The sequence below is a fragment of the Musa acuminata genome, chromosome BXJ2-8, assembly GCF_036884655.1.
Source record: "Musa acuminata AAA Group cultivar baxijiao chromosome BXJ2-8, Cavendish_Baxijiao_AAA, whole genome shotgun sequence".
Lineage (NCBI taxonomy): Eukaryota > Viridiplantae > Streptophyta > Magnoliopsida > Zingiberales > Musaceae > Musa > Musa acuminata.
In genome coordinates this window covers 50,710,476-50,729,525 of record NC_088345.1, presented here as the reverse complement: position 1 = coordinate 50,729,525, position 19,050 = coordinate 50,710,476, and the positions used below count along the sequence as shown (strand labels likewise).

At 35.9% G+C, this 19,050-nt stretch overlaps 2 protein-coding genes across 5 annotated transcripts; one reads left to right on the top strand and one right to left on the bottom strand.

Moving 5' to 3' along the window:
• The first annotated feature begins 73 nt into the window (after nt 1-73).
• LOC135585735 (probable V-type proton ATPase subunit H) lies at nt 74-9,156 on the top strand. Of its 4 annotated transcripts, none has more exons than XM_065122708.1 (12): nt 74-132; nt 298-401; nt 3,453-3,578; nt 5,430-5,532; nt 5,613-5,685; nt 6,148-6,213; nt 6,292-6,409; nt 6,670-6,831; nt 7,462-7,587; nt 7,681-7,806; nt 8,127-8,306; nt 8,637-9,156. In XM_065122708.1, the coding sequence occupies exons 2-12, from the start codon at nt 372-374 to the stop codon at nt 8,844-8,846; spliced, it is 1,320 nt and encodes a 439-aa protein (XP_064978780.1). In that variant the 5' UTR covers nt 74-132; nt 298-371; the 3' UTR covers nt 8,847-9,156. The 4 variants fall into 4 exon arrangements, with proteins under 4 accessions (XP_064978780.1, XP_064978781.1, XP_064978783.1 ...); XM_065122709.1 differs by having other exon boundaries at nt 96-137; XM_065122711.1 differs by lacking the exon at nt 74-132 and having other exon boundaries at nt 144-401; nt 8,637-8,748; nt 8,786-9,156.
• Nucleotides 9,157-10,037: 881 nt separating this feature from the next.
• Nucleotides 10,038-18,539, bottom strand: LOC135581131 (uncharacterized). Its single transcript, XM_065122707.1, has 14 exons — nt 18,388-18,539; nt 18,063-18,269; nt 17,628-17,762; nt 17,304-17,554; nt 16,917-17,105; nt 16,524-16,616; nt 16,366-16,404; nt 15,023-15,112; nt 14,833-14,935; nt 14,651-14,731; nt 12,547-12,623; nt 12,363-12,443; nt 11,105-11,196; nt 10,038-10,551 (listed from the first exon to the last, which is right to left on the bottom strand). Exons 2-14 carry the CDS (start codon nt 18,169-18,171, stop codon nt 10,428-10,430), a joined length of 1,464 nt encoding a protein of 487 aa, XP_064978779.1. The 5' UTR covers nt 18,172-18,269; nt 18,388-18,539; the 3' UTR covers nt 10,038-10,427.
• Nucleotides 18,540-19,050: the final 511 nt, after the last annotated feature.

The following is a 19,050-nucleotide window of genomic DNA, read 5'->3' as shown; positions in this document are numbered from 1 at the left end:
GAACCGGAACCAGCTCGACCAGACCCGGATCGAGCAAACCGGACACGGTTGCCCGTTTCCGTCCGTGAAGCACCCCCTGTCGCGTGCGCGATCAATGATAGCAGCGCATCGACGACAGACGGAGTGGTGCGGGTGAGGTCTCTCCTCACAACTCGTTTCTGTAGTCAACCGATTCGTAGATGAATCTTCGTATTTCCTGAAAGATTTCCTCATCTCCTGGAATTCGGATCGGCAGTTTCGATTAGGTTTCAAGATTTCTCTCTTCTATAACATTACGAACATTTTTGGGTTCTCCAGATCCGTGGTTATTGATTTGGTGGGGTTGAGGCGACGAAAACGATCCTCTCTCGTGGTAGAAGGCCTCGTTCCTGATGGATCGCGCGGATGTCACGACAGAAGAGGTTGGTCATCTGAGATCCGACTCTGTGCTTATCGGTTGGGAAATGGTTTTCGAGCGTTCCTACATCTTGTTTGAATGCATGCGTGCGTGTTAATTTAGGTTATTTGTTGATAATGTTGAGAACACGATGTTTGATTTCTATGGTTGATAATGTTGAGAACACGATGGTGAATACGGACTTATTTTGATGATTTTTTTTTTTTTGGGTCTAGGATGTGATCACCACTTATCGAAAAAATAAAATAATAAAATAATATTCTGTATCTTAATATTCAAAATAGTGTAAAATTACTATTTCTTGCTCTTAGCCTTTTATGAATATCTTCTTTTTAAATTTCTTGATTTATTTTTTTTTTCTAAATTGACTATTTATCCAAATTGACTCACTTTGTGTACCTAATGAATTTATTGATCTATTTTGGATACTTTATTACACCTTATAAATTGACATTATTTTTTGGATATCATGTTGCTTAATTGTCTAATATCATGATCCATGAAATAGTAGGTCGTACGACCAAGGATTCATGTTTGGTTGTATTGACCGGCTACGTGACTAGTGTGTCGCGAACCGACCAATAAGCCACTAATTTCATTGAGCCTGACCAATAGTTTAGAATATTTAAGACCATGTTGATTGTGGTAGGCTCTTCTAGCTCTTATAAGTCCCTTTAAGTCTTCTCACACTTAGAAATGAACCAGGGACTTATAATTTTTCATATTTAATGGGCTTAACATCTTCATCAAGATCTGACACAACCTTTAAATCTTAGCATGGTGCATGTGAGGCCTAGCCCAGTGGTGACTTCACATGGTGATATGCCCTCTAGCCTCATCTATGGGTAGTACTTTCGTACACAAGTCTCTCCTATACCCAATACTAGGTCAACTCTGATAAGAAACACATTAACTTGTTGAGCCTTTGAACGACATAAGTTCAGGTTAAAGAAAGTAGACATATTCAATCATTATAAGTTCATTGAATTCTTCTCTCATTTCTATTGTGGGACTAATTCAGGTATTGCAATTTTCAAAGGAGTGCAACACAAGAACTTCCAAGGGTCTTGACTTTGGATTTTTGATGAGATTTTGTGCATTAGTGCTGGTGTGATTGAACATCTAATATGATTTGGAAAGTGTTCACAACTAAAGGTGTTATGCCATATAGAATGCATGACAAATTGAGTCCCAGATTTGTTGGATCATCAGAGATTTTAGAAAAATTGAAAATATAGATTACAAACTTATTTAACCACCCATCCTGGTTGGAGTTTATAATATCTATCTTATGTATATATGTCGAGATAATATATTCCAGATTTTGATTGTGTAATTGAACTGACACTACTATAGTTGGAGAAAGATATATTGTAAGGAAAAACTTATTTATATTGTGGAAAGAAGAGCAAAATTAAGATGCTGAATCCATATTAAGGGCAATCGAGTGATTTTAGTGAAAGAAAAGTTACTTCAGAATTGGAAGATGTCATGAATGAAAATTTCTTAATTATTTTCTAATTTAGGTTTGTCAAGTCTAGAGGATTAAACTTTTCTGGGGGGAAAAATGTAATGTCATAATTTCCTAGACCTAATTGTAATTATAATGTACAAAAAGAATTAATATGAAAAAAAATACCTTAAGGTTTCTTTTAGCTCTCTATATCTATCGAGTTATAATGATGCCATTCGAGAAAAAGAATTCATCCATTGGAGTCTTTGAGTTCGAAAGGAGATTTTGTTCTACGAATGAAAATAGAATATCAAGATCGTACTAAGGAAGATTGAGTTTAGGTAATAATTATAATTTTTATAATTTTCGTCAATCATCGAAACCTATGGGGTTGTAGAGAATGTAAATCTTGATCCCGATTTATTGTTTAGCTTAATCTTTAACAAATAGATTTATTCATGGATAAAAAAGATTTTTAAAAAGAAAAATATTGATCATTTTTCATGGCTTGCCACAGGATTGATAGCAATCCGTGAAGAGCGTAACTTTAAGAAAAAATAGGCAACAGCAAGTCATGGTGGGAAAGAACAAACGGAGAGAAGAATTTGAAGCGGTGTTTCCTCTTCACTTTTTCCTTTCCACCATCACTTGCTATGGCTTATGATTTATTTTCTTTTTCAAGGTTACCCTCTTCATGAATTATTATCAGTCATCTGGTTATTCATTAATCAATCCATTCTCTAATGATAGTATCATTGCAGATTAAACTAAATTATAAAAAGATCATCATTCATATTCTCTATGACCCTATAGATTTCAATGATTGATGAAAAAACTCTAAAAACTATAATCCTTACCTAAACTTGATCTTTCCGGTACATCTTTTGGTATCATTTCTGGAGCAAATCTTCTTCCTGAATCGAAGACTCTGCACGGACAGATTCCTCTTCTTGAACGGCATCATGATGACTCGTGAGAGGTACAAAAGGTTAAAAAGAAATTCTATGGCCTTTTTTCATATTAATCCTTTTCATATTTTATAATTACAATTAGATCCTAGAAATTATGGGATATTGCATAGTCTGTGCCAACCAGTGTGCTGTGGAAATGGGAAACCAGAAAATAGGTATCTGATCAGAAAAATGATGTCCAACAAAGAGGCATGCACTCATACAAACCTATTTAATGTGTGCATGCAAATCCAGATTCATGACAAAAGACAACTCATAAAAGATGAAACTATTTCCAAAAAAGATGAAACTATAAATTTCTTACCTTCTCCGGTGGATGACTCTCAATACCTTTTACTTATTTTCATTATGTGGGAGTTAGAAATCTTCTCTAAAGAATCCAACTTTAACTATTCTGAGTTGAATTTTTATTAAACCTTTTGTTTGCTTGTAAATTTTAACTTATTTCATGTGTTTATGTGGTAACTTCAAAAGGTAGTTGCTATATTCTATTTCCTACTGGTTTTTGCTGGTTTGAAAAAGTAAGTGGACTTTATTAGGTCTCTGCTGGCATTTCCATAGAGCAGTAGTGTTGGTTATGCTTGTTGAAGAAACCTGGTTATCACTTTAATTCAATCTTATGTTTTTGAAGGTTCTCAAGAGGGACATACCATGGGAAACTTACATGTCAGCAAAGCTTATTACAGAAACACATCTTCAGCTACTAAGGCGCTATGACAAAAAATCTGCAAGCCAAAGAGCTGCTTTGCTTGATGAAGTAAGTATTATGTTTAATGGTATCAATCAATAGGTATTTGGTGTTAAGGTATGTTGTTTTGGTTTCAGTTATAACCGTTCTAGTGTTCTAGGTGCATATTTCTCATGCTGTGTTAAGTTTGGTCATCCTTTTGCTTCTTTTGTATTGACTTCAGATGTTGTTTAGCATGTCTGGATGTTGGAGTAAAACATACTTAACTTGTATTGGACACAATTTATACATTTTGAGTTCCATAAACTTTTATTATTCTCTTCTTATAGATGTCAGTGATCATTCAGTTTGGTTTCGGATCATGTTGGAGTCCTAGTTGAAGTGTATTGACTTAAACAATGTACACTATAAATAATGTTTGATCACCTGCCTGCTTTGTCTCTTTGTTATGATGTTTAACAAAATGTTGATATTAGCTTGGGCTAGGCACTCAAGTTATCGCTAGAAAGTAAATAAACCTTGGAAGGCCTAGTATTCACTCATTTGGACCAAGATATGTTTGTGGATTTGATTTTTTTTTTCATATAAAAAAATGATATATTGATATATGAATGTAGTATAATATTTGTGATTTTGCATGTAAGAACATATATTGATTAATTGATATACACAAATAATTTTGCTTTATTGATAATAGTAATTTCTTTAAAGATGCAAAGGATTAGCTTATTTTGAAATGTAGCTCGTACCATGCAATATGTACTGATCCATGTCAAAACCAGTACACAGGCTGCCTGGTTTTATGTGAAGAAACTTAACTGACCAACCCAAATGATGCGTGAAATTTGCTTTCATAGAACATTAACTAATCATTTGTGTTTACAAACCACAATGTTTCTCACAAGTGTTCTCTAATGGTATCTTTCATCCTATAATAATGATGCATATTATACTGCTACTCCTATTGAGATCTTATGAAATTAAATCAGAAAATGAAGTAATTTTCTAATAAGATTATTGTTTGGGCTATCACTTGGTTGCTTAGACTATGGATTAGGCTATTTCCATCCACATAGGGTAACTTATTTATGCCTGGAAGCTATAACAATTCCAATTTAGATATTGATTAAAATTTTCAGACATCTATCAATTTTTTGGAATTTTGATGAGAAATTTACTCCATTTCTGAGCATTTATTCTAGGAAATAAGTATCTAGTCTGTTATAAAAGGACAAAGTGGCCTTATCTAGCTGCCAAAACCTCTCAGTAACAAGTGCATGAATCAGTTTAGACTTCTGATGTTCCTAAATATAGCATGCTTATTCCTTCAATTTTATTTTACAAAACTATTATATATATCTTGTATAATGGTGTTCAACTATACTCAAATCCTCATTCTACACCTATTATCTAACATACAAGTTGCCAATTCAACATCTACACTGTTCACCCACAGTGATGTAACATTTGGATACGTAGGACGAATATTTGCTTGACTATATATATACTTTAGCAGTATATTTAATCTAACGGTTGCAAATCCATTGTTGTTAGATCATGTTTAATATTTTTCTTCTTTGAAACAGGATACATATTTTATTGACTTTATTGTTTAACGAGTTAGGTTGTCTTCCCATTATTTGTTTAGTGTAATTTTAGATAGCATCAAGGCTCTTCAAATAAAATTAGATACCAAGATTGTGTTTGCTTTCCTTGGGTTTTCAGTAGTTCCAAGTATACGTATGACACAGAGTGAGTTAACAAACATAAGCATAGACCAATGACTTGATAATGTGCATTGGTTCTTTTATGTTCTATACTTCTATCCCATATGAATTCTGAGTGGTATTGGAAAAGCTATCTTAGTTGCATGAATAAGTTCAATCTACACTACTCATTTTAAGTTGATGAATTTAACAGGATGGACCAGCTTTTGTACGGGTCTTCATGAACATATTGAGTGACGTTTCCAAGGAAGAAACGGTGGAATATGTGCTTGCTCTCATTGATGAAATGCTGGCAGGTACAAAACAGTGCAGCAATCAGATAAAAGTTTGCTCTTTCATGTAGAGATCTCGATGAAATTCTTTTTATTCTTTGCAGCAAATCTAAAGCAGGCTAGACTTTTTCATGATAATTCATTATCAAGCGAAGACACTTATCAACCTTTTTTAAGTTAAGTACAGTTTATCTTATATTCTCCAAATTCTTGTTAAGAATAACCATGACTAAATGCATCTCTGAGGTTGACATTTGGAACTAGTTGACCTACTTCTATTATCTTGTCAAATAAGCCTTAATAGACCTCAGTTAATTATTTATATCTTTTTGTATAGAAAGATTTCCCACATTTTTTACTAATCACATTCAGAGTGGGATCTTATTGTCATTGTGTTTCTTTTTAAGTCACTAAATGACTTGTTAAAGACTTGAAAGACCTTTGATTAGTCCTTCCCTTGAAAATTAATTACTTTCAGGGTCCAAAATTTAAATTTCATTTTGAGTTATCCTTTTATCTTCTGGATGAATGATCTTACACTTTTACTATAGAATCCGTTATTTTGAGTATTGCAATTATTTTGCATTGGTAATTGTATAGATCTTAAGTGATTTACACATCCCACTTCCAATATTTCAGATGGCTCCGGGAAGGAAATTTGTTCATACAAGACAAGAGCAGTAAAATATTGACTCTGATAGTGAGGTACTCAGAATTTTCACATGTTGCAAATACTGTTTTACATATATAATCAATGGAGCATTTAACTAACTATGCTTGCAGTGCTCATCCTAAAGTTCAAGATGGTCTTGTTCCAAATGGAGAATCCTCACATTCAAAAAGCAAGATCTCAAAGACTGATATGGTTCTAAATGGACTACTTGACTGGCTGTGTTCTCAGGTTAAAGCTTCTATGTACTTCATGCAGTTCTACAACACAGTGCTTCTGTATTATTTCTTCTTGGAACCCCCTTTCGCCAAACCACCATAAAACCCACCACCATTACCACAAAAAAGGTTTAAATGGCTAAGTAACATTTGTATTTATTCTATATGCTTTACATTATTGTGTTATGTTTAGAACTTGGGAGAAATGACATTCAATGCATTTTGTTCTTCTTTACAATGAAGTATTACTCAAAGATGTATTTTCTTTTTTAGCTGAAGACTCCATCTCATCCTAATCGCTCTGTGCCTATGGCTATAAATTGCCTAGCCATTTTGCTAAGAGAACCCTGGGTTAGGGTTTCATTTATTCAATCAGATGGTGTCAAATTAATAATTCCTTTGATATCACCAGCTTCAAGCCAGCAGTCCATCCAGGTAAAATGATATTCATGATGCCTTCCAGATTGGATGGGCACATCGGATTCTTTTTTTTCTCAAAATCATGTCTGATCTTGTTGACCAATTATTTCTTGCCTTTCTTTTGTTGTGTAGATCTTGTCAATAATAAGCTTAATCGTACATATTCCATTTTCTGCACTTTAAGTTCTTTATGCATACGTCCTTTTGATAATTTTCTGTGCAAAAGTGGTATCATGAGTGTAATAGAAGTGAGAGCTAAAAGATGCCAACGTATGTCTTAAAGTATCTTGATGTCATAGCACTCATAGTGGTACTTGGGAAATTAGCTACCCGGAATCCAACAATAGGCTGTACAGTTTTCATTTGTATGAATTGAATGAAGGAATATGTTTTATAGGTTTTCTCTTTCCATCGCTACGTGAACATATGTGCATTGTCCACTATGATTAAGTTTGACATGAAATTGCATATTAATTTTGATAGGGAAGTGCATTAGATCATTTATCTAGTATAATGAACTGCTACTGAAGCATCCACTATGATTAAGCTTGACATGAAATTGCACATTAATTTTGATAGGGAAGTGCATTAGATAATTTATCTAGTATGATATACTGTTTCTGAAGCTGGTATTCATTCATGCAGCTTCTTTATGAAACTTGCCTTTGTATTTGGCTCTTGTCCTATTATGATGCAGCAGTTGATTACCTGGCCACCACTAGGGTCTTGCCAAGGCTAGTTGAGGTTGTAAAAGGTTCAACAAAAGAAAAGGTTGGATTCTCTAACAATTTCTTTCTGGCCCAATTGTTTAGACTTTGTGATGATCATATCAAATCTTAAATGTCTCTTCTTTTTTTTTTGTAGGTTGTGAGGGTAATTATGTTAACATTGCTCAATCTGTTACCAAAGGCAGCATGTGGGGCCCAAATGATTGATCTTGGACTACCACAAATTGTCCAGTCTCTAAAAGCTCAGGCCTGGAGTGATGAGGTTAAGTTTCAATTGCCGTCCATGCTATTTATGATGCATATCCATGTTAAAATCATGATTACATAAGTAATTGAAATTTAGATGCTAGAGGGTGGATCTCAGAATCACAATAAAGTTGCTCTTTGTGACATGGGTGACAAATTCAGAATACAAAAGTAGCCTTTCTACTTGAGAGGGATAAGGCTGCACATGTTGACCCTCTCTTCATATCATGCATTGGTTGAAGAGCGATGGTTATAAATGACATTATTCTGCATCTTTCTAGTCCTTTGATCATATATTTATTTTGCTGCTTTTTACCATCTTTTCATTCTTTGTAGGATTTGTTGGGTGCACTAAATCAGTTAGAAGATGGACTTAAGGAACACATCAAAACTCTGAGTTCCTTTGATAAATATAAGCAGGAAGTTCTTCAGGGTCATCTTGACTGGTATCCTATGCACAAGGATCCAGGATTCTGGCGTGAAAATATTACAAATTTTGAAGAAAATGACTTCCAGGTATGTCATGCTACTATTTAACTTCACATCAAGATGCATATCAAAGGACTCTTGGCCTTCGATTGCACAATAACACTTAATGCGTGGGATTTTCATGGTTGGTCTGCCACCTCAAGTTAGAACAGCACAGAATTCGGGAATCATTTCTAAATAAACAAAGTTCCCTTTTCATTTTCTTCTTATGCAGAGTAATGTACCATTTTATCTAAGTGAGTAAAAGAATCATTTTATGTTTTTCAGCCATCTATCATGTTTAACGCTGGGCGAGCAGACCCACAAAGACACCTGATTGGTTCTTCTAACTCTAAAAATCTTTTCTTATTTTTGCAGATTTTGCGTGTCCTCATCACGATCCTCGACACTTCCAGCGACCCAACCGCACTTTCTGTTGCGTGCTATGACTTGTCTCAGTTTATCCAGTACCACCCTGCTGGAAGAATTGTCTCAGTTTATCCAGTACCACCCTGCTGGAAGAATCATGGTGTCGGACCTGAAGGCCAAGGACCGGGTGATGAAACTCATGAATCACGAGAATGCTGAGGTGACGCGGCACGCCCTTCTGTGCATCCAAAGGCTTTTCCTGGGTGCCAAATACGCTAGCCTTTTGCAGTCTTGATCACTCTTCGTGACCATCTCAAGTTTGAACCATGGCTTGCAACCGCAAATGCCTAGCAGACAGTGAGTTTTGTTGTTCATTCGTAAAATCCGTTATTATTTTTTGCTGCATGTAATAAATTCTACTCTTTCGTTTCAAATGCTCTTTTAAGCATATTCGATACTCGATTTGCCCAAGTTGGGCACATTTTTATGGGACTGAAATAATTTGCTGTGTGGTTGAGTTCATTTGTCACTCTTGTTGCTTGAAGGATGTCTTCTCTCTTTGTTTGGTCGGCCTCACAACATGCATCTCCACTTGAATCTGCAGAAAATTTAGGTCTAATTTTTTGCCTATCAATGGGATTAGATTCGAATACAGAATAAAGGTATGTGGATCAGATCTGGCTTACTTTAATGCATAATTGAACCCATGTTTCAGCTTCTAATATTTTAGATTTCAAAGGAATATGAGCTTATTCGGATTGCCATAGTTCAAAAGTGTTATCTAACTTGTAACTATCAAATCTCTTGTTGACCTTCACAATTTGACATCTCTAGCGTCTAAATAAAGATCAAAGAAAAGAGTGTAATTACAGAAAAATTACGGATTGCTAAAATATGCAGAGAAGAAGGAAAAAAGGCACAGATTCTTCATTGGCTTTAACATGTGAGGCTTCTTTCCAAAGTAAACCAGTAGTCAGGGAGGATTCAGCACATCTCTAGCTATATAAATCACAAACGCATGAACGCAACTAAAATCCAGAAGAGTCGGATCCAAGATTGCTGGATCTTTGATCTGCACCACGCATATAATTACCCTCCTTTGTTGTTACTGCTTGCATGATCCAAATTGAAGTTGAGGAAATAATTTCTCTATTCAAATATCGTATCAACAACAGTCTCAGCTCATTAGGTCTGCTATATTTACAATGAGCTTCTTCTCCTGCCTGTCCAGAGTGGAACTTCTTCACTAATTGAGGAAGAAACCTTAGCTGCTCAAATTGGAGGATAACAACTACTAGCACAACAATGAAACTATATAGAAAAATATGGACTACCACCATCATGTTGGTGCCGAGCAAGAATGATTTAATACAGCCACGAGATGATCCATCGACTTGGATGAAAACTCTATGATTTTAACATGGCAGCTAACTTACTCAAAACACTTGTACAAGCATTTTGGGGTGCGGTACAGACTAAGATATGGCATAACTTGAGCAAATCCAGCCCATTTGAGGTAGGCAGCACATAGCTAATTCAAATATCACAAAAGATGGTCAATACCACAGTAAAAGGATCTGTACTAGCAGTGCTTGCAGCATTTGGTTGCAGTTCTTCAGCCAGCGAAAACATGGTCTCCTCCCTAATAACATGTACAGATGAACAAAACAAAATTAACCCATTCATGGGTGTTAATTCAGGTACAATAATGGAGATGGAGAACAGAGTAAATTACATCTATGTTTCTTTGTTCTTTGAATTTGCAATAACAGGAGTTTGTCGACAGGAACTGTATACCCGTCAGTCTGCATCCAGTTCTGCACCAAACTGCTCCAGCCTTGACATCTCGGCATCAATATCACGAATAAGAGCATGGTTGACAGAACCATCGTCCTCGCTCGCATGTATCTGTCTTCCACCAAACCTGTAAACCAAGTTCATCATGCAGGGAAAGTGCTTTAGAACAGGGAAAGTCCATTAGAACGATACCACCATTGAATAGTTGCAGAGTACATAGAAATAGTGTAAAAAACATGCATAAGTTTACTGCCACTGCTAGAGTGAAGAATTACATAATTCTTTGTAAAATTCTACCAGTTCAAAAGAATTTGCTTTAAGAAAACAATAACAATACTGAAATCAAAGTTCCCAAGAATTAGCTTTGCTAATTTAGTTATTTAAATCATCATCTAAAGACTAGAATGCAAAAGTTTTCTTTCAGTCTTATGATGCTTATTTTGATCCCCATAGTTGCTTGTGATAAACTCCCAAGATTCCCTACGTAACCACATATCAGAATGCAAAGATGGCACCAAAAATCATTTGGATATGCTCCCATGTTGCACTTAATTACGTGTTCCTGTGAATGCTTGAAATCAAAGGGTACATGTAAAAATGATTCAGAGATGCTCTTATGTTAGAACTCAATGAGGTGTTCTGCAAATGCTTGAAATCAACGGAGAGCTCAGGCAACAAACCATCTTCCATTCATCAGCTCGATGCACTTTGTAGCATCTTTCCGATCCTTAAATTTCACTAAAATCACACCTTGTGGATGACTTTCACAAACCTGTATGCCAATTTGTAACGAGCAACATAAGTACCACTGACAAATAACTATACAAAATATGAAATAAGCAAATTATCTCAAAAGTCTTTACCTAAATACAGTCCAAATTCCAAAATACTAGCTAATGGTGGTGATAATACTGACATGTTGATCCTCTGATTCCTCATTGCTAATGGCTATTGTGGATATGAAATTCCTGTAATTATAGTTTCTATAACAACTCCTGTAATCCACTAGGGACAGGAATATGCTGGGAGTAACCTTCAGTCGGTTGGTATTGCTCATGGGGATGGTTTGTGGAAGAATATGGATGGGAGTATAGATTTTGTAATTAGCGGTGATACGGCTAATTGTGTACTTTATGGATGCAGGGACTTAGAAAACAGAGATCGTCCTACACTGTGAAGCTGTTGTGCTCAGAGATAGATTGAAAACAGATTTGGAAGACAGCATTCATTGAATACATATTGAGACTGACTCAATGACGTACTGGCAGTTGTTGATGAAGAAAATTAGTCCACCTTGGGCCATTTGAATGTGATCATGGACCTTTGCACTTTGTTAACCTGTTTTGAAGAATGTAGAATTTCTCGTGTGTTTAGAGAGGGTAATAGGGCCACAAAGTGGCTTGCCACTTTGTTAAGAGTTAGTAGATGCAATCAGATATAGAAAGGGGAATGACCTTCCAGCATACTGTCAGTTTTGAACTCAAATGTAAGAAAGGATTTTTTATACCCATTTTAACTAACTAATATCAGTTTGCTTTTCTGGAAAAGAAAATACAGTCTGAAAAATAATTTGAAGCACCCAAGCAAAATAGTCGGCTCCGTCTTCATCTTGAGAGGTTCTTAGTTTGAGCATATGTGAGTCACTGCCCATATAGTTTACCAGGTGTGTTTCTGGGCAGGGCACCCCCTCCCCATTATGCTCACAAGATATAGAGCAACAGGCATCATAAATGAATTTGTGTACCTGAGTGCTGCTGTTGCAGCATCTGCAAACATTATGTAAATTGGACTTCGGTCGAAAATAATAATATTTTGATGTTAAATGCCTTTTAACAGTATGAAAATAATAATAACAACAGCAATGTAACAAAGTCAAATCAGTCATAATCTGCCAAATTGACTTGTAGCCTAGTGGCAAATGACAACCACATTGCATACCTTAACTGAATCAATCGGGCCCAGTTTCACACATTCCTCTCTAACATCTTGCTCTAGTTCTGGCAGAAGACTCTCATCAGCCTGCTTAGAACCATAGACCACAATAAAATATGTATTACTAGCGTAGATCAACCCAGTTCACAAAATCACAAAGACAAATATATACAAGGCACCAATGGCTTACCCTTAACTCAGCGGGTGTGAACATGTTGCGCAAAACAACAGTAGCCAGAATTGTCACCTTTGCATCATCATGTCCACCTAGAAGAAGAAATCAGTGATGCTATACAACAATTAGTTTCACAAGGTTATTAAGATCTACTAAAAGTTGCTAAGAGATAAAGCATATGATTCTGAGAAACGACAGAATAAAAGGTTGAAATTTCTTCAACAATATCGTTAGGGTTAATAATTATATATGGAAGTCAAAAAGAAGGAAAATATCATACAGCAGGTAGCATATTGGCAGAATATACCAAACTCATAAAAATGGTCATCTGTCAGAAGTAATTAATATTAACCGAGGAGGAAAAAAGGTTAGCATGGTCCTAGTACTAAAACTTCTTTTTCAGGACAACTAGGCCATGACTTGCAACATTGATGACAGGAGCGGTGGGGAAAGATGATGAACGTTCTTTTTATCTAATTCTGTTATGATGATTAGACAATATGTACAGTGAGTAATGACACAATTCAGAATATATAACAGAATGTCCACTGCAAAAACATGTAAAGACTGCCAGTCGGTATCATTATTAATTCTATTCTCCACTTGGACACTTTGGTCAGTGTCTTTTGTTGTCATTTAATGTATAGCTAATTGTTCACCAAATCATATCTGACAAACTGACAGTATAAAATTAATACAACTCTAGTGATATAAGAACAAGAAAAATGAACACTTTAATTTCATATGATGGACCATTCTACTAGAGACAGGAACCTTGAACCTCGTCAAATTATAAATTTATTCAAAAAGATTATTAAGACATGAAGCTTTAGAGAACATTTCTTATCAGTGTCTAATGAAAATAGAACATTTTATATATCACATATTTAGATATTATTCTCTCATATGTCTCAGTAGAGTGATTTTCCTCATAAGTTCATACCAAAATGAATTAGATTCTTCTAATCATACAATTTATAAGATGTGACATTTGTACAAAAGAATAACTGTATATATGCAATAATCATTGAGCTTCTAATCATCATTATGGAACCATTTTCATCAGGGGAAAGAAAGATTATAAGCAATGAGTGAATAGACAGTATTCTACTTTGGGACTATGTATCAGTTTAGCTATTTCTTTCACCTCAGATAAGTATATATGATTCTCTGAATCAAGACCTTACCTCCTGACAACAATATATTAAGGAATTTTAAGTCTAAGGAATTTTGGCCCAGTCTGGGGAAGGAGACAATAAATAGAAAAGGTTATTTGCAATCATGAACCTCCCCTTAGCCGCTAAGCCAAAGGTTTTGCCTATCAGGAATCTGGTGCCTTCCATTAGCGTTGTCGACATCAATGGACCCCTCCAGTTGCTACCTACAAGGACTCTAGTTTGCTGGGTTAGGAGGCTTTGCTACGTACCAAATACCCAACACTTGATGTCTGTGACCACCAGTATCAATTGCTCTAAACAAGTTGTGAACCCTTGAGACAACCAGCCATTGGTTGACAATGTGGTAGATGGTGGTGGTTTAGGAATAGAGTTTAATCATGCCTTTGGAGAGAAAAATTATTACCTTTTGAGTTTTGGATTTATTGTCTAAACCTAATAAATCTAAGGTGTTAACTCCACCCATAAAATTAGTGACTCATGCATGATATGAAGAATTTTTCTTTTGGTTTGTGGTTGTGAATCTTAACTTATTTTCTTTCTTTTATATTTATTCTTCTTTTTATTCTATAATCTCTACACCATAACCTTATTTCTTCTATATGTTTAACAACTGCAAAAAAATCAGAAGTTTTCAACCTTCAAATCCCAAGACAAATTGACATTAAACAACTAGAATATAAGGTCATTCAAGTAAAACCTCTGGAGAATTAAAGTACACTAATTTCTACTGTATATGCCCCACCGTGCAAACATGATAACTTGAAGACATAAAAGTAGTACCGAGGAAGTCATGAATCTTACACTACTACCATAGATACTAAAGAATATGATAAGTGCTAAGTACACAAATCATTAGAAATGGTTTTCACTTTGACTCAATGAAAAAAACAATTCATCTTGGTCATAGAACACAAACAACTCAATACAAGGTCAGAGATTACCCCATCCAAGAATCTTGTCTTCAACTCTCTTTATTTTCTTTTTCTTTTTCTTGTCTGTTTGCTTTGCTACAAAAACTTCTCCTGTAAAAAATGACTCAGTAAAATGATTATTTTTGTGTGGTGTGAACAAACTTTCAATAAATATTGAACAAAGCATAACTCAACATAATTTTTCAGTAAACCTTTTTGCTCAAACTTAGCTTGGCTTACAGACATAACTGTCTTCCCACCAGGACGGAGAGGCGTTCCATCCAAAATTTGTATTGCTAAGGCAACAGATGGTTCCTACATTTCAAACATGAAATAGTGTTTTAACTCCAAGTTTCCTACTATGTATCGGTCATCGAAATGGGAAGCACATTACTAATTTACCTTCAAGTATGACACAAGTGCATCCCCTTTTATTCTACCTGTTTCTTTGTCCGTATAGATCTTTACACGAGGCTTTTTAGTTTCAGGATCCTGTAAATGACAATTCACTAGCTTATAAAGTGTGCCAATAGGATGATCAAGACATGTAATATCATGAAACTATTAGGGTATGACAAAGACATGATCATGAAGGCTGCCAGTGTATACAACATCTAAAGCTGCTTCAGATTGAAGATAAATTGTAACAATGACAAGCCCTAAAATCTCAATCCGGTGCTATTACTAATGGACCACGAGACAGGTATGTAGTTGGCATAAATCAATGTACTAATAAACTACTAAATCAATACGACCTGGACCAAAGAGAATAAAGAAGAGGGGGAAAGAGGAGACGGAGGAAGATTAGGGTTCAAAGGCAAAGAAGAGGAGGAGAAGGAATCGGCAGCAGCAATGACACGGAAGGGAGGAGGAAGAGGCAAAGGAGAGAGTGTGCATAAGAGTGAAAGAAAGAAAGAAAGTGAAAGCAGAGCATCATAGGTGAGAGAAGAATTATCACAGCTGTCAAAAAATTGAAAATTTGATAACAATTTCAGACCCGAAGGATTGCTGCCTAGTTTGCTGCCCAAATACTTGTTCCCAACAGTAAAAACCGGAAGGTGCACTCGATAAGGTAACCGTACCAAAAAGTAAGCCCCATATGAAATGAAACATGGCAAAAATCGATGGTCCATGTACTGGTTCATGGTTAGACCAATAAATACTGACCTGTACTGACCGTTAAGCCGGATATTGTAAACCATGAACAACGGGAAATAAATCATATGCAATTTGGCAAATTTTTATGGGCTCATAAAGCATACGATACTAGTTCAGGAAGTGGTAATTAAATAAGGGTTAAATAATGAACTGACATCATCAAACTCGTATCTTTTTAAACACTTTACAGGCAGAATAGACCACCAAGTTACTTCTGGAAACAAATTGAGAGATATAGAATCAGCACCAACGAAGATGTTTATCTGCAATTAAAGATGATAACTTTCTATGATGTGTAAAGAGTTTCTACTTTCTACTAATATGTTACAATTAAACTTGACAAATACTGTAGACGAGTTGTCTTGAACACGTATTTATCCTATTCTCTATCAGTAAATTTCTGATTCACGTTAAGTCTGCAAAGACAAGTACAAACAAACAGGGTGGCAAAACACTCTAGTACGATCCATATTCCATACATGCCACAGATCTAGCAACTAGTAGGTAGCAGATATAAGGCACAAATTTAATAAGAAAAAAAATTCCAGCAAAAAAGCAACAAAAAAAAAAAGACATTTATATTTTACCTCCTTTATGATCCCGCATTTTGAGAATACTTCCACAATCTGCAAGATATTTAAAAGCCAATGTCATGCCTGAGAAAGAGTCCATCTAAAAAGTTATAAGAAAACCAATCCTGGTAATAGATGAACACAGAGGTTCAATTCTTTCAGCTTGGACTTACTTCAGCAACAGTAATATCATCAGGCAATCCTGTCACATAAACATGAGTATTCACTTTTAGATCAAACCAACTCTCTGGAGGTTTATTAGCTTCCTGCAAAAGTTCCAGCCCAGAAGTATCATAACTTTTACGCAAGCATATCTTCAACTAGACTTAGAGTACACAGATAATAAGTAAATAAAGCAAACTATTTACTAGCTATACAACATGAACTCTTCTAACTTGCTGTCCAGGTAAGTGATAGATAAAACATAGCACATTCTGATAAGCAATGGGCAAGATAGTTGATGAACTGCAGGTTCGAACACTCAGTTCAGTATGTAGAAACGAAAGAAATTAACTGTAGAAGAAATAGAAACTACACAAATGAAACAAAGAAGAATTGGAAGTAACCTTCTTTTCAGTTGGCTTATCAGGCAACTTCCTCTTCGTCTCGGGTTTTGACTCCATGTTCTTGGTGAAGGAATCTTTTGCTTCAGAGACTGAGGGCTCAGGAACCTCTGGTGCAAGATATACTTCCTCCTCTTGTGCAAAGGTCATGTCTTCTACTCCATACCCACTTTTTTCACTTAATAAGTTATCCTTGGTGAAAAGATATGGAACAACCATGAATTAATGGAGATGAGAAGGAGTAGGAATCAATTGGTTTAGAAAGACAATGGCACAAATGCAAGAGTAACTCATATAAGTGTTACCAAAATGCAGACAACAAGATGAGAAAATCAAACATGTATATCAAAAACTTACAACATGACGAAACTGTAGAGTTCAAGCACTTACTTGAGGAACCCATTTCCTCAGAGCCCGATCCCACTTATATGTGGATCCATCATCATCAGTAAATTCTTCCTCCCCATCAGGTGGAGTCGTGGGCTGATCATCAGCGCCTAAACCTGCTCCTTCCTGTAGACCCTCTCCCCCTTCAGCAAGGACACTAATCGTAGTGCCATTTTTCAAAGCCTCAGCCGCTGCCTCAGCCTCTTGAACCTCTTTCTGCCATTTTGTAAAGTCATCATCTTCATCTGGCAGATCTGCAAACAGAGTAAGAAAGTGAGATACAGAATCTACAGCACATTGAAGTGAATAATTAGATATCTTGTTCACCTGCAGCAGAACCATCAAGTTTCTTGATGGGCATCCCCGCATATAACTCCCGTATTGAGGATAGTGGCGCCCACTCACTCCTCCCCTCAGACCACAGAACGGTGTTTTCTGAGATATATCCATTTGCAAAATGTTCTGCCACAGTAGATCGTTCAACATGTCAAGCACTTCATAATCCAGAATTCCAATAAAAAATTTGGCAGTTTTCTGTCATAAAACGTATATTTGTAAGACGTAATGCACATTTCCAAACAAATTCACAAAATAAAAGAAGCTCTCAATTGAGCAGAGGGCTTTTTTTTATTTCTTTCTTTCTTTCTTTTATTTGTCCTAATTGCCTCTGATTCAACTGGTCGATATGAGTCCTTTTTGCGTCTGCGGTTCCTAATGACTTCAATCCACAACAAAAGAAGCAAACGACGTCAAAGGAATCACCTTGCAACTCCGACAGCGCATAAGGGCCGACATGTTCTTGATTCTCCCCGAGGATATACCAGCCGACTTCCGTGGCTACGGCGTAGCTGGCATCACTGCTGCTTTCCATGACTAGAAATATTCACCGATGAAGAACAAAAGGAAAATAAGAGCCTCGAATCCCCACAATGCGTCAATTTCAAGAAAGTTCACTTCTTCCTATATTTTCTAGAGGGGATGCAGAAAGACGATCACAAAGTGAGAATATGATAGCAGAAATCATTCAAATCGAGAAGAACTATTCAAATGACATAGAGAGTGGAAGAAAAGATGGGAAAGGGAGTACCGATCGAGAGCGCTCTCAGGGCGCGGCGCGGCGGAGGAAGAACGGCGAAACCCTTCTTGAGTGCTCGAAAGACGGGCGAAATGGAGGGGGGGAAATCGGGAGAAGTCTGTGGAAATCGCGCAATCGCGAGGGTACTTTGGTAAACTCGGTGTTCTCCTAAACGTGCGTCGCACGTGAAACTACCCGAGCAACCTTAAATCCAACCCAAGATGGGCTATCCGACAGTTGCATTAAGATTCGAAAACTAGGGATCAATTAGCTAATCATGATCGTGTGCAAGCATTATTTTGTGTGTGTGTATATATATATATATATATATATATATATATATATATATATATATATATGGCAGGAAATGTGAATGTTGCAAGGCTAAAAGGAAGGTCATGCAAATCACATTATACAATATGATTGATTAAAGTTGTTTGACTTGTTGTTATAAGTCAACTCCATCCGATCCCTTTGTTTACATTATGCTTCATGTTTTCATTGCATTAATATTAATTATATAAGGAGGATCTGAAAATTTATTTAAATTCATAAATCAATTTCCAAGTGGTCTTAACTTAACTTAACTAAGGATATGATTTTTTTTATGAAGCTAAATAACGATAACAAATATATATAATTCATCCTAAATGGTTTATTATTACGATTAAATTA

Bases quoted from the DNA above. Each gene is read 5' to 3' on its own strand.
- LOC135585735 (XM_065122711.1), top strand. From the start codon at position 372: ATGGATCGCGCGGATGTCACGACAGAAGAG. The intron at 5,533-5,612 runs GTACAAAACAGT...TATTCTTTGCAG, and splicing joins CATTGATGAAATGCTGGCAG to CAAATCTAAAGCAGGCTAGA. The intron at 5,686-6,147 runs TTAAGTACAGTT...CCAATATTTCAG, and splicing joins ACTTATCAACCTTTTTTAAG to ATGGCTCCGGGAAGGAAATT.
- LOC135581131 (XM_065122707.1), bottom strand. From the start codon at position 18,171: ATGGAAAGCAGCAGTGATGCCAGCTACGCCGTAGCCACGGAAGTCGGC. The intron at 17,555-17,627 runs GTGAACAAGATA...CTCTGTTTGCAG, and splicing joins ACTTGATGGTTCTGCTGCAG to ATCTGCCAGATGAAGATGAT. The intron at 16,617-16,916 runs GTTACTTCCAAT...GAACTTTTGCAG, and splicing joins ATAAGCCAACTGAAAAGAAG to GAAGCTAATAAACCTCCAGA.